At 37.3% G+C, this 13,019-nt stretch overlaps 1 protein-coding gene across 2 annotated transcripts in view; it reads left to right on the top strand.

Moving 5' to 3' along the window:
- The window catches only part of pasha (microprocessor complex subunit partner of drosha), an 86,379-nt gene that overhangs the window by 58,481 nt on the left and 14,879 nt on the right, over nucleotides 1-13,019 (top strand). For both annotated transcript variants that reach the window (XM_081768027.1, XM_081768028.1), the window contains exons 8-11: nucleotides 1,518-1,658; nucleotides 3,493-3,683; nucleotides 5,719-5,819; nucleotides 7,867-8,023. In XM_081768027.1, coding sequence (XP_081624153.1) covers nucleotides 1,518-1,658; nucleotides 3,493-3,683; nucleotides 5,719-5,819; nucleotides 7,867-8,023 — 590 coding nt within the window. The remainder of the gene's footprint in view (nucleotides 1-1,517; nucleotides 1,659-3,492; nucleotides 3,684-5,718; nucleotides 5,820-7,866; nucleotides 8,024-13,019) is intronic.

Raw genomic sequence — 13,019 nt, 5'->3', positions numbered from 1 at the left:
ACTGGTACCCTTAATGACCAGTATTTTGAAATCTGCAATCGAGAATAAAACATCGAAATTTTGCAGCAGACCCTATAGAAATACAAATTTCCATTGTATTATGTATTAAGCGCAGTGGTCAAAGTGAGACAGCATGCAGTGGTATGCCATACTACCTCTAGTTTTTCAGTGATGAAGGCATACCGCCTCGGGTTTTTCAGTGATCAAGACATACCGTCACTGTAGAGTAGATGCTAAATACCTTTTAACAAATCCATTTTTGTACACAGTAATTGAGAAATAGCTTTGCAGTAAAAAGATTTTATTTCTTACGTAGAAATAATTTCTAAGTTGGTAACACCGACATTTTTATTATCTTTTTCCTACCTTTTGTTTTTAAAATAATGTGTCTTCAAAGAAGTTCATCTATTTTACATTTTTATGTGCTATATTGAATTGCTTCTTTCTTGTATGTGTGCGATTCTTCTTGCCTTTATGCATATAAATGTCCTTTTGAGCATGGATGGATTTAGATGATGTCTGCTGTGAGGGACGGATCTTCCGGGGGTTTGGAAATACCCCTCAGTCCAATGGCTAGGAATTTTTCCGCAGGAAATTATTAATATAAAAAACTCGGTTTTTGAGAATTTTCGTGTATAATTCTCTATAATACAGAATAAGGGGATATTTTTATTTTTTTCAGAAAGTTGTTGGCGAGGGATCAGAGTCTCTTCATGACCCTCCGTAACTAAAGAGAAACTCTCCAAAGGTTTTCAGTCATTATGTAAATAGAAATGCAATCTTTTAGGCAACATGCCCTCACTCTATTTCAACATTTAGATAGACGGTATGTCCAGTCAAAATCAAAATAAAACCTCCACTTCGCCTCTGCTTTTTTTTTCCACTTCGAACACTGCTTAAGCGGTATATATATATATATATATATATATATATATATATATATATATATATATATATTTTTAATGTATGGCAGTTTTTTTCATTTATTTAACATAAGAAATTTGTTAACAATGAAATTTTATTGTGAAACGTTGTTTTCATTAATAGCTACACAGAAGTGTATAATTTGTATAATTGTCCGGCATAAATGTAGCGATAAATTTAAACTATGATTGTTGGCAAATAACTCTTAGCATTTCGTTAGTACAATGTTTATAGCATTGTTTAATTTCAAGTCCCTAGCAGGGGCGTCATTTAGGGAGGGCAGGAGGGGGCAATTGCCCCCCCCCCCAAGTTTTTGAGGAATACATAAACATTAATAGATTGTTTACTAATATACTAGTACAAAACGTGAAAGTCCTATGTCTGTGGTGCTCTTGCCCCCTCCAAGCGAAGTCTGAAATGACGCCCCTGGTCCCTAGCTGCTGCATATGACAACTTATTCCATTAATTGTGAACAATCATTCTTGTGTAGCCAACCTCCAGCATAAGTTAAACCAATATTTTCTTATGTCTCTGTTTTGTATTTGTGGTATATAACGCTAATGATCTGAACTTTCGTCTATATTTTCTTGTAGAGAACGAAAATAACCCGGTTATTTCGAGATCTAAAAAGGAGTGGATTATGAATCCAAGTGGGAAGAGCTATGTGTGCATTTTACACGAATATGTGCAACACGCTTTAAAGAAACAACCCTGTTACCAGTACAAGGAATTAGGTAAGCAGAAACGTAAAACACTTGTGGATATCAAACCAGTTCTTTTTGAAAGTTTAGTAGCATTTTGTTTTTCTTCTAAGTTTTCCGCAAGCTATGAATTTGGTTCCAATTTCCACTTTTGAAATACCATTTTATCAAATCATCTTCTCGTTTTATTATTATTATTATTATTATTATTATTATTATTATTATTATTATTATTATTATTATTATTATTATTATTATTATTATTATTATCATCATCATCTTTGAAGTATCTATGGGGGAATAATTCTTGTGTAGTTGCAGTGGCGTAGCAGCACTCCTATATTTCACGCAATGCAAGAGAAGGACGAAGTTTTGAGCAAAACAGTAAACTTAGGTGCAAAATAAATACTGTAGTAATTACCGAGTCTCGTGCAGTAATAATAATAACTAGGCTTATAATTTTTATGTTAGAGGAAGAACAGGAGGGAAAAATAATTTAAATTTATTGTCGGTACATCAGGAAATTGTTAATTTACGCTCTAGGATAAGAATTTAGAAATTGAATACGGTTGCGACTCCCAAGCACTCACGAACGATTGCTTTTCGTGGCGAGAAAAGTCTAGAATCTTCAATGCAAAGAAGTCCTCAAACAAACACTACACCGCACTGCATGTGAGCGAGCTTATCGTACAACATGAGGACACCATATTTGTTGGCCATTGCTGGACACTTGCAGACAAGTTTGCGGTCTATTACATGGAGTTCAGCATCATAACGTCGCCTGTGAACGACATGATTGGTCACTCCCACCATAGACTATAGTATCAGCAATAACATATTCTGTAGATGGAGAGGTGGTTTCAGAAACGATCCTGGACATTGGTCACGATTCATTTTCTGACCATTAATGGTTTTCATAGCAGTTAACCATTTTCCGTCTGAAGTAACAATTCGATTCAGAAAACTTTTTCGGTTATTACTTCCAGTTAGAGAATTGCAGACCTCCAAACGGCGATTTTTGTTGCCCAGTATTATCTAATTTGACACCCATGACTCCAAGAGTTCTACCTTACCGATAGCACAAAGACGCTCAACAACAGTGGTATAGTCTATGCCTAACTCGTTTACAATGAGACAAAGGCTATTTTTGTTGGCCAACAGTAACTCATTTGGCACATATGGGTCCAAGTATTTTACCTTACCAATTACTGTCTGGCTGTCTGGGCATTCAAACGCCTTCAACAGCGCTCTGCGTCCTGTCTGTCTGGGCAACCTAGCCTGTTTAACTTCTTCTGACTATCTGGGGAACCCATCCTATTCAACAACGCAGTGCCTCCTGACTGTTTGGGCACCTCATCCTGTTCAACAGCGCAAGGCCTCCTGACTATCTGGACAACTCATTCTGTTTACTGGACAATTAGTGAGTTTATGAAATGGTAAAGAGTAATATTTTACGTGCTCACATTTCTCCAATATTTATGGAAATAAATTGAAAAAAAAATGTATTTTGTGAAAATCTGAATAAAAATTGTAGCAAGATATCTGAACTCTCATGTAATAAATAAATAAATAAATAAAAATCTGATGCAGCTGTAACTCTGCTCCTAATTCAAGGAAACCACTAAAATAGGTTCTTGAAACTGAGCAGATCCAGGCGATGTGACGTCACTAGGTTTTCCATCCCCTGTTTTTACAACTTCACGTTAATCCATGGTATAAATGCTTCCTCTCTATCCGCTAGTTGAGACTACCCGTAAACTTTTAAAACGTATTTATAAGTATTTTTTTAAAAAAAATACTGTGATGAAATGTAATATAGTAAAAGAGTGCATTTTTAATATTGCTCCCATGTTGTTTTGATTTTCAGAGAATGCTGCCACTCCGTATGCTGCAACTGTGGTAATCAATCAAATGCAATACGGAATAGGGTACGGCACCAGTAAGAAACAGGCGAAGTCAGAGGCTGCTAGAGCTACCCTTGAAATTCTAATTCCAGAAATGAAAGATAAGCTACGGGAGGACGTCAATGGACGGAATAAGGATGAACTCGATCTCTCGGTTAGTGTATTTTAAATATTTTTTTTAGATTTTTTTCTTTCTTGTAGAATGTTAAAAATGAAATCAAATTACAGCCTTAACATTAATAGTTTAAAACTTGTGATAGCTGTATGTCTTGTATATTGTTAAGGAAAATGTTGGCTTATAGTATTACAATGGTGTGCAGATTTTAAGTACGAAACTTTCGCATCCTGTGCCTCACTCAACTGTCATAGTAAAACTTGAAAAATACACAGAAAGTAGTGTTACAGAATGTTATAGGAAAGAACAGAAAGAAACATTTGATAGGAAGAATAAAAACGTCACTGAAAGCACTACACTTCATGATTCCGCCTGACATTACAGGAGTGAAATGGTCCTTAAAAGGGTGTATCATCAGGACAGCGATGCATGCTCTGAAACGTGCTTCCATACTACTCACAAAGTTCGTAAGAAGTTGTTGTTATGTTTCGTTACTCCCCAGTGCAGGGTTCATAGCGAGTCACTTTTTTAACTAAAAGTTACTTTTTTTTCAAATTGGTCACTAAAAGTTACTTTTTTGAAAGTAAAGTGACTTTTTCAAGTGATTTATGTTTCGCATTGGCAGTTTTCTAAGACAAATATAAAAATAAATGGAAAAAGGCAGAAACTTGTTACTCATTACTTTTCTGGAAGCTTCAATACTTGCTGCCACATGTGAAACAGTCAGCTTTATTCTCACTTCAGCTTTTATTCTTTCGAAAGCACAGTGGATGGTTGATGGATGCTTAAGCTCTCAAGTTGGGGTTGAGAACCCTTCTGTGTCTATTCTTCCTTCTATCATAATAGTCTTTTAGTTTACTCTCGTAATAGTTAACGCTCCGGTCAACGTTGTGTGTTTGTGTGGTTCATCATGTTCGTCTTGTGTTATGCTTCTTGTATGTTCTTGTATGTCAAAGTGATGAATTTGATATTTCATGGCTTTGAGAACTTTCAATGCTAAGTTAAATATAATGTCTGGGATGAAGAAATTCGGAAATAGGCCAGAACTGTTTCTACTCACTCAGAAGCTTCTTACATCTGCTAAGTCTGCTTACCGTAACTACAAAGCATACTTAGAAAACCTAAGAAAGGAGGAAGCTCAAAAAGAAGCAAAGAAGGAAAGATGAAACAAAATAACAAACAGAGAGAGAGATGTAACGGAGAAATTGAGAAAGGAAAAAGGGGATATGATGAGATTTTGGTTACTTTTTCGTGTGCTTTTGGTCTCTTTTCAACTATTTACAAGAGACCAGACCACTATGAGCCCTGCCAGTGCTATTTGACAACTGCTGTATGATTCTTGGTTCATTAGAACGTGCTACAAGACATCTCTCTATAGCATCCCAAACGTGCTTGATGAGATTAAGTCAGAGGAACAGGCAATTAAGTGCATTCACTAAAGAATGCTCTAAGAGCTCCGCCACTTGCGCCCTTCGATGTTGTATCGCATTATCATCCATAAAGAAGAAGTTGGGACCGACTGCACCTTTGAAAAGATGCACATGGAGAAGGAATAACAGTGTCAAAATAACGGATCTTTCCCACACAAGAACACTGGAACACCAAAATGATCTAGTTCAACAAATGTGTTTGTTCCTGGATTCATTGCGTATTCCCACTTCATACCAGATGAGTATACGTCCAAAATCACTTCTCAGACTAAACCTGCTCTCATCTGAAAAGAGAACTGGAACCCTCCTCCTCCTTCGTCCAGTCCTGATTTTCTTGAATAACAAATACTGTTAAACAGCAATTGAAAGTCATTTTTGGAGAGAAAAAAGATCAAATGATGGAGAGTTTTTTTTTTTTTTTTTTTTTTTATGAGTGTGCTTATTTTATTTGCTATTATTATTATTTCTTCCAAATCTATACCAGTGTTTGTGTTAATTTATATCGATTTCTCATTTGAACTCATTCCTTTTAATTCTTCCCTGGATCAATCCGTGCTATAGTCGAAGTAAAACCTACTTTTCGATTGATAATATTTATATTGCGTTTACCTATATTAATGTAACATTGTTCTGTTACTTTACAGTTCTTTGATGTTATCAAAATAGAAGATCCTAGAGTCGCTGAACTTTGTGCTAAAACCAGTGAGCCTTCCCCGTATTCTATTCTTCTTACCTGCTTACAAAGGTATGTATACCTTGACTGGTTGTTTTACTAGTTGTATGTGTAGCTTTATCTTGCGAATTTAATTTTTGTTTTGTTTTCTTCAGCGAGTGAGATTTGTGTCAGGGGTTAGGTATAAATTTATATTAACATTGCTTGGAACTTAGCAGGATTTTTAATTGGATAAAAAAGCCTGTAGAATTTTAGTCCTGCCCAAAATATTATATATAACAAGAAGTAGTAATAATCGATTTTGTCTTTCCAATGTTGCGAATTCAGAGCTATCCAAAATGGGATTAAGGGGCGCGGTGGCTCAGTGGTAGAGCATTCACTTCTGGTGCTTGGGGTCTCGGGTTCGATCCCAGCCCCTGCCAAGTGAACTTTGTGGTGGACAAACACCGTGTGCTTGGTTTCCTCGGGGTTCTCCCGTTTCCTCCTACTTTCTTCATTCCACGATTTCATCCATTTCTCATCATCACCGTCTCCTTTAACCTAACCGGCATAATCGTGGGACGTAAAACTCAAAGATTTCATTTCATTTCCAAAATGGGATTAAATATTTCAGTTTAACGTCCTACGATTATGTCCTTTAGGCTAAGGGAGACGGATGATTAAGGCAAATGAATGATGATGGAATTATTGGTGGAATGAGAATGTGGGAGGAAACGGAAATACCTCGAGAAAACCCACTGACACGATGACATCCACCACAAACTTTGCCGGGAATCGAACCAGAGACCCCACGCACCAGAAGTAAACGCTCTACCACTGAGCCCACCTCAACGGTCCAAGTTGCATGGTCGCGGCACCATTTGCGGCGTGCGAAAGCGTTATGGTCCCTGATGAGCGGTTTGGCCCGTGCAACACGACCCCGTAAGTTCATGTCATGTAATTCGCGGCGGACTGTGATTGTCGAAACAGGGTGGGGGGAGGTGCTGATTGAGTTCCTCCGTCACTTGCTCCGCAGTGGCACGACGATTCTGCGTGACAATGCGCTTTAATACCCGGCGTGACCTGTCACTCATGATTTTCTTACGCCCACTGTTCCGCTTCCCCGATGTGGTTTCCCCGTGTGTTGTGTAGGCCGTCATCACCTTCGACACTGTCCCACGCGACACACCTAACACAGTAGCCACTGCCGTCACACTAACTCCACGTAACCACGCACCAACAATTTGCCCTCTTTGAAAATCTGAGAGGTCTCCCATTTTACACTACCTCCGTCTGCTGCAGCCACTGGACAATGCTGTTCCACTGCGCCTGACGTAGTGTGGAGACCGACCTAACACACCACCACCAGCGGTCCGGCGCTGCGGGCGCCACGACACCACTGCCAACCCATACATCTGACGTGTTGCCAACTACAGGTGTTTCCATTTTTCTGATCACCATCTGTACGTCGTGCATTATCTGAACCAATGGCTGATGTGTAGATTATCTATGCAAGACGTACATTGCCATTGGGGAAGAATCAATTGCTCTACACCGGTAGAGGCGGCAATAATTGCCTTCCTCAGATCGTTCAAATTCTGCTTTGAGGTTCGAGGTACACTACCAGGCTCAATGGTCCGTATTAATGACCCGTTTGGGAGGCTAGTGACTACGCATGCCGGTAGGGACTAACGTCACCATCTCGACCTAGGTCGTCCATCACCTATCCTATGAAAAAGAGCAAAATAGAGGTGATGATTTGAATCTTTCAAACTATGCGTTTAGTCTAAATCTAATATCAGAGCGAGGCATCTCATCTTGATTTGAGCTCATCTCCCTTTCTCAGCACAGGCTTGGACCGACCATAGCGGGACTCCTGAGAAAGAAGAATGAGATACATGAAGCTGGCATAAATGCTATAATTCTCTGCACTACGAATAGCGGGAGAGTATTTTGTGCATATTGTGTGTCTCGTCTTTTTAAAATGTTCTACTGTCTTTGGGTTACTCATTAAAATTCAGAAAAGTAGAGAAGACATTTTAAGAATTTTGATTGGTTCTTAGTACATCTTTATTTAATGTGTGTATGTTTGCACTGTATTTGTTTGACACGAAAGATAACATTAATGTATTGTTTTCAGGAACTTCGGATTAAGTGGTATGCATATAAAGTATGAAGTTAGCACTGTGAGGCACAAAAAGAATGAATTTACAATGACCGTAGGAAAGCATAAAGCAACAGTCAGCTGTAAAAACAAACGGGATGGGAAACAGTATGCTTCTCAAGCTATTCTGCAGGTAATAAAACACTTCATACCCTAATCTAGTTAGTTTCTATTATTATTATTATTATTATTATTATTATTATTATTATTATTATTATTATTATTATTATTATTATTATTATTATTATTATTATTATTATTATCTACTTTATTTCTTGCTTGCTTGCTTCATACTTTTTTTTCTTCTTTTATCTTTTGTCATTATTGACAGTTCACATGCCAGAAACGTACACAGTTCCACACACCATGGACTTCTAACCTCTTTGTCTATTAATTGTAGCCTCTTTTGACGCTCCATGTTCTTCTTTCCACCATACATCCTAGTACATCCCTTCGTAGCCAGTCTCCTAACTACTTTGCCTTAATCTTTTTAAGATCATCTACAATTACTCTTTTTTCCTATTATTTTAGACAATTCTTCATTCATTTTCCGTTTAACCCAACTAATTCTATCAATTTTTCTTCATACCATGGTCCGAAAGTCAACGGTCTTTCTTCGCTGCTTATCTGTAATGTCTGTATTTCCGCCATGTACAGCAAGTCCCACACGAAGTATTTTCAGGACTTAGCTCTTTATTTAAGGAACTACAAAATAGACTTCTTCCTAAATGTTTCTTTCGCTATTTCTATCCTTGCTTTTATTTCACATTGTCACTTCATGTCCTCACTAATAACACTATCTAGGTATTGAAAATTATTCAGCTGTTGTATTTTCTACCTCTCTACTTCTATATTTGATGCCGACCGCTTTGTTCCAATCACAATTGGCGTTTCTAACGTTTTTTTTCTCATATTCACCTAATCATTTTACCTACCGAAATACATCTTCATTAAATGGACCTTTCCTCACTATCTCTTCTAGATATATTTTAAATGACGTTGGCGAAATATAACATTCCTGTCAAACTTCTCTTTCAATTGCAGTCTCTTCTGTAATTTTCCCCCTATTCTAACACATGTTGGTTCATACATAAGTTTCTTATGAGTCTTCTAGCCTTCCATTGAACCAAACCTTCTTTAAACCCCTAATCAAATGCCTACTTCATCCTGTGAAAACCCTTTTCTAGATTAATACACACAACTCCTTCCTTTTTTCTATAAACATTTCACCAATTATTATTAACAAACTAGTTGCATCTTTTGTGCCCTTACCTCCCTTAAATCCGAACTGTTCCTCCTCATATATTAACGAAAGGAAGAAAAACCGATTTAAACTTATTTTTACATACCACAATCCTCTATAGGTGCGAATTCAATAACTTACAAAGAATGAAAAAGTGATTGACCGGACTGGAACTCGGTATGCCGGAGATTCCGAGTTCGAGTCCCCGTCCAGTCAAATCACTTTTTCACTCTTTGTAAATTAGCTCCTCCTCAGCTTCTTCGTTTCTTTTTCAATACAACCTTCTGTTCAGCATATTAATTTCTTTAGAAAGAACGGAAAGATGATTCAGAGGGAAAAAAATTCTTAAAATCGCACCCTCGTTGTAGTACAGAGTTCGATTTACTAGTATGTCTAAAACTTTTCTTGTCTGTCTTGTTGATAACAATTCACTTGGCCACCTTATCTTGCTGTATGGTTTACTGGATTCTTAGTCTTCTTTCAGCTTTATCTTCTGAATATTGCGTAAGGGCGAATTAAGTGACAAGTCCGTTAGTCAGTTATTTTTTTCTCGATCGTACCATGAACATTGACTTCCGTTTATTAGGTGTCTTGTTCAACGTCGTCCCAAGCACTACTGCTTCTCATATCTTTTTCTGATTTTTGTAATGTTAGTGTTTCCGATCCACGCAAAAATACACCCACACAAAGTTCCTAACAAAAACTTCCCTTAGTCCCATCAATATATTAAATATTAGTATTTGTTTCCTTTTGCAGAATGACTGCCTCTTGTATTTAACTTCTCAGGTCTTTACATTTATTTATGTATTTATTTATCTACATATTTAAACTTTATTTTTTTTAATCATCCAAGTTTTAAGTTTGATGTCATTGAAAAAAAAAAAGTAGTAGGAATTTAGCTATTATAAATAATCATTATTTGAACAGTTCAAAAGTTTAAATGGTTATCGTATTCGAATATCATAAAACATCCTGTTTTATGAAGTATTTGTCATATTAGAGACACGATAGAAGCTACGAGGGTTGTTACAAAAGTTCTAAGCCCATCTGTGAACGAACTTCTACATAGTCCCCGAACAAGTCAACACATTTTACCCATCGATGTTCAGATGCGTTAATGCCGCTGGTAAAAAATGATTTGTCGAAGGCGTGTTAAAATTTTAGAAAACTATAGCCATCACTTTTCCAGCTGAGGGCAATGACTTTACCTTCTTCGGATCGGAGGAGGGGTGTTTCCTCTGCTTGGAACTTCGTTTGGACTCTGGTTGGTAATGGTAGACCCAGGTCTCATCTACTGTTAAAAATGGAGTACGAAGTGAATCTGGATTTGTCCGAAAAAGATGAAGATTGTCCCATAAAATGTTGCATTTGATGAGCCTTTGATTAGATGTCAAAAAGTTTTGGCACCCATCTTGCGCAAACCTTGCTCATTCCTAGATGTTGGGCGATAATTCGGTCAACGCTTGTAGTAGATAAGTCCACTGTCTCAACAATCTGCCTAACGGTCATTCGCCGATCATTCATGACGGTTTCATGCACTTTGTCAATTAGTGCTTCCAAAGGTCTTGCTGATCGAGAGTAGGATTGCCAGATTTTGTAAACGAAAAACCGGGACACCAATCTCAGACTATATATAGTCAGGTTTCGTACTTACTTGATGAGAGTCAATTAATTACCTGTCTTTTCCCGGTTACTACTCACAATTTTGCAGTTCATTCTATACATATTTAACGCTAATGAAACCCTACAAAGGATGTATAAGAATGTGAAAAGGTAATGTAAGAAAAGCTGCCCGGCGTCCCTTATTCCGAATTCCGATTTGTTGTGCTTAACAGGTCCTAAATTTTGCGCCAATTACGACACACTCGCCCATTTATGAATGAAGAGAGACTTTTTTCTTTGTTGTGTCATCACCTGAGTCAGAAACACTACCCTAAAAGGAATAACAAATTTAGCATTTAGCAAGAAAAAATACATTTTCGCTAAATTCAGAACGATAAACAAAAACTAGATCTATTGAAAGACTTGCACAGGCTCGCCAAAAGTTTGGCACAAAACAAATTCCAGTGTCAAAATTAAACAAGACACACACCTTTAATGTCATTTCTTGTGTGTTAGAGTAAGTTTTACGGAATTTTAGCCTGAAAATTTTATCATATAAAGGAAATATATAATCCAAAATTATTGACTGCGTCCACAGCATCTTTAGAAATATTTATCCACACATGGGAAAATATAGTAAAGACAACTCAGTTCGCAGAAGAAATTTTGCCTAAAAAGACGGCAGACGGGACAAAATAGTTTAAATGCAGTTAACATGCAGCAACTGAGAGCAGTATTTGCGCCATTGTTGATTAAAATGCCAACATTGAACCAGTCTTGCGCTGTCGATTGAAGTATAAAATAAGTAGAAGAAAGCCTGTCGCTGGGAAAAATACGTTCTTTTCTATTGAAAGTGATATTCAAAAAATTATTTACATAGCATATGCCTCCTTTTGAATATTTTTAAAATCCTTTTCTCTTGCTCTGGAAGAAGCCCATAGGATGAAAGAATGGATGTAATTTCAAACTCCTTGTTGTTCGTTTAGTAAAATTGATTGGCTACATAAATCTATCGAAAATCTTCAGTTTTTAGGTGAGGCATGTTAGTTCTTGCAGTTTTTGTTTTTTTAATCGGAAGAAGGAAAACCGGAACAAACAGGCATCCCGAAAGCCTTTTTCGGGACAGTTAATTTTTTCATTGGAAACCAGGACGTCTGGCAACCCTAATCGAGGGTCATCTTCAGTGGAAGTTCTTCCCCCTCTTAAATTCGGTTGCCCATTTCTCCATTGTGGCATATGAAAGGACACTATCACCTAAACTATCAACCATGTCGGGATGGATCTTCTTCGGCTTTAAATCTTTCTTGGGAAGATATTCAATAACAGCTCTTGCCTTCAATTTCTCCATTTGGGCACACTTTACGCACTCTTCTGTCTTTCTAGACCTGTAATAACAAAATAAAAATCTATTTTAATTTCCAATTTGGTGTGACATCATTAAAGCCCGGAATTAATGGCAAAATGCCATAATTGCAATTTTCATGATATTTTCAGGAAAAGTGCAGTTTCACAATTTAGAAGCAATTTGTTGCCATTGTCACAGGTTTTCTCTCCCACTACTCTTTATTTACTCAAGAATGACAGCATACCACAGATCTGAATCGCTCTTATTTGGCCAAGCGATCTCGGTATCTGATAATAACTGGTCTATTCCCGTTGAAATGTGACAAGTGGAGGGGCGGGTTATGCTAGTGCGTATTCAGTTCTTGGAATTTTGAAGCAGTGCTCGGTTCTTGGAATGACAAACGAAGATGCTTACTTTCAAGAAGTAGCCAGGTGGGCAGTTATTGTGAATTTAGGTGTGCGTGATACAGAACTGGTATTTATGTGCGTTTCAGTGTTTCAAGATGCTGAAAGTTGGTCTTTGTAGGCAACAGAAGTTGGAAAAATTTGTGAGTGAGTTCGGGCATACTGTGATTTCAACAGACGGTTCTGTCCTGTTTTGTAAGTTATGTGAAACTGGATTAAGCTGAAATGCGTTATTTTGTAGCACACCATATAAGCACTACAAAACACAACTTTGCAAGGACACGCAAATCAGCTGGTGAAAAGGTTCAAAATCATCTTGGAACAGTCACGAATGCCGCTTCGCATACTAACAGTTTTGCGAATGATCTATGTGAAGCTCTAATTAACGCGAACATTACTTTATGGAAGTTAGAAAATGTTTCCTGTAGAAATTTTCTCGAGAAAAACACAAAACAAAAAGTTCCAAGTGAATCATCTTTGAGAAAGACTTAAGTTGATAGCGCGTACAGCAGAACTATTGACGATATCCGTAAAA

Source organism: Thermobia domestica, chromosome 8, assembly GCF_964235325.1.
Source record: "Thermobia domestica chromosome 8, izTheDome1.hap1.1, whole genome shotgun sequence".
Lineage (NCBI taxonomy): Eukaryota > Metazoa > Arthropoda > Insecta > Zygentoma > Lepismatidae > Thermobia > Thermobia domestica.
The sequence above is the reverse complement of the archived record's forward strand: the minus strand, read 5'-3'. Positions and strand labels throughout refer to the sequence as shown.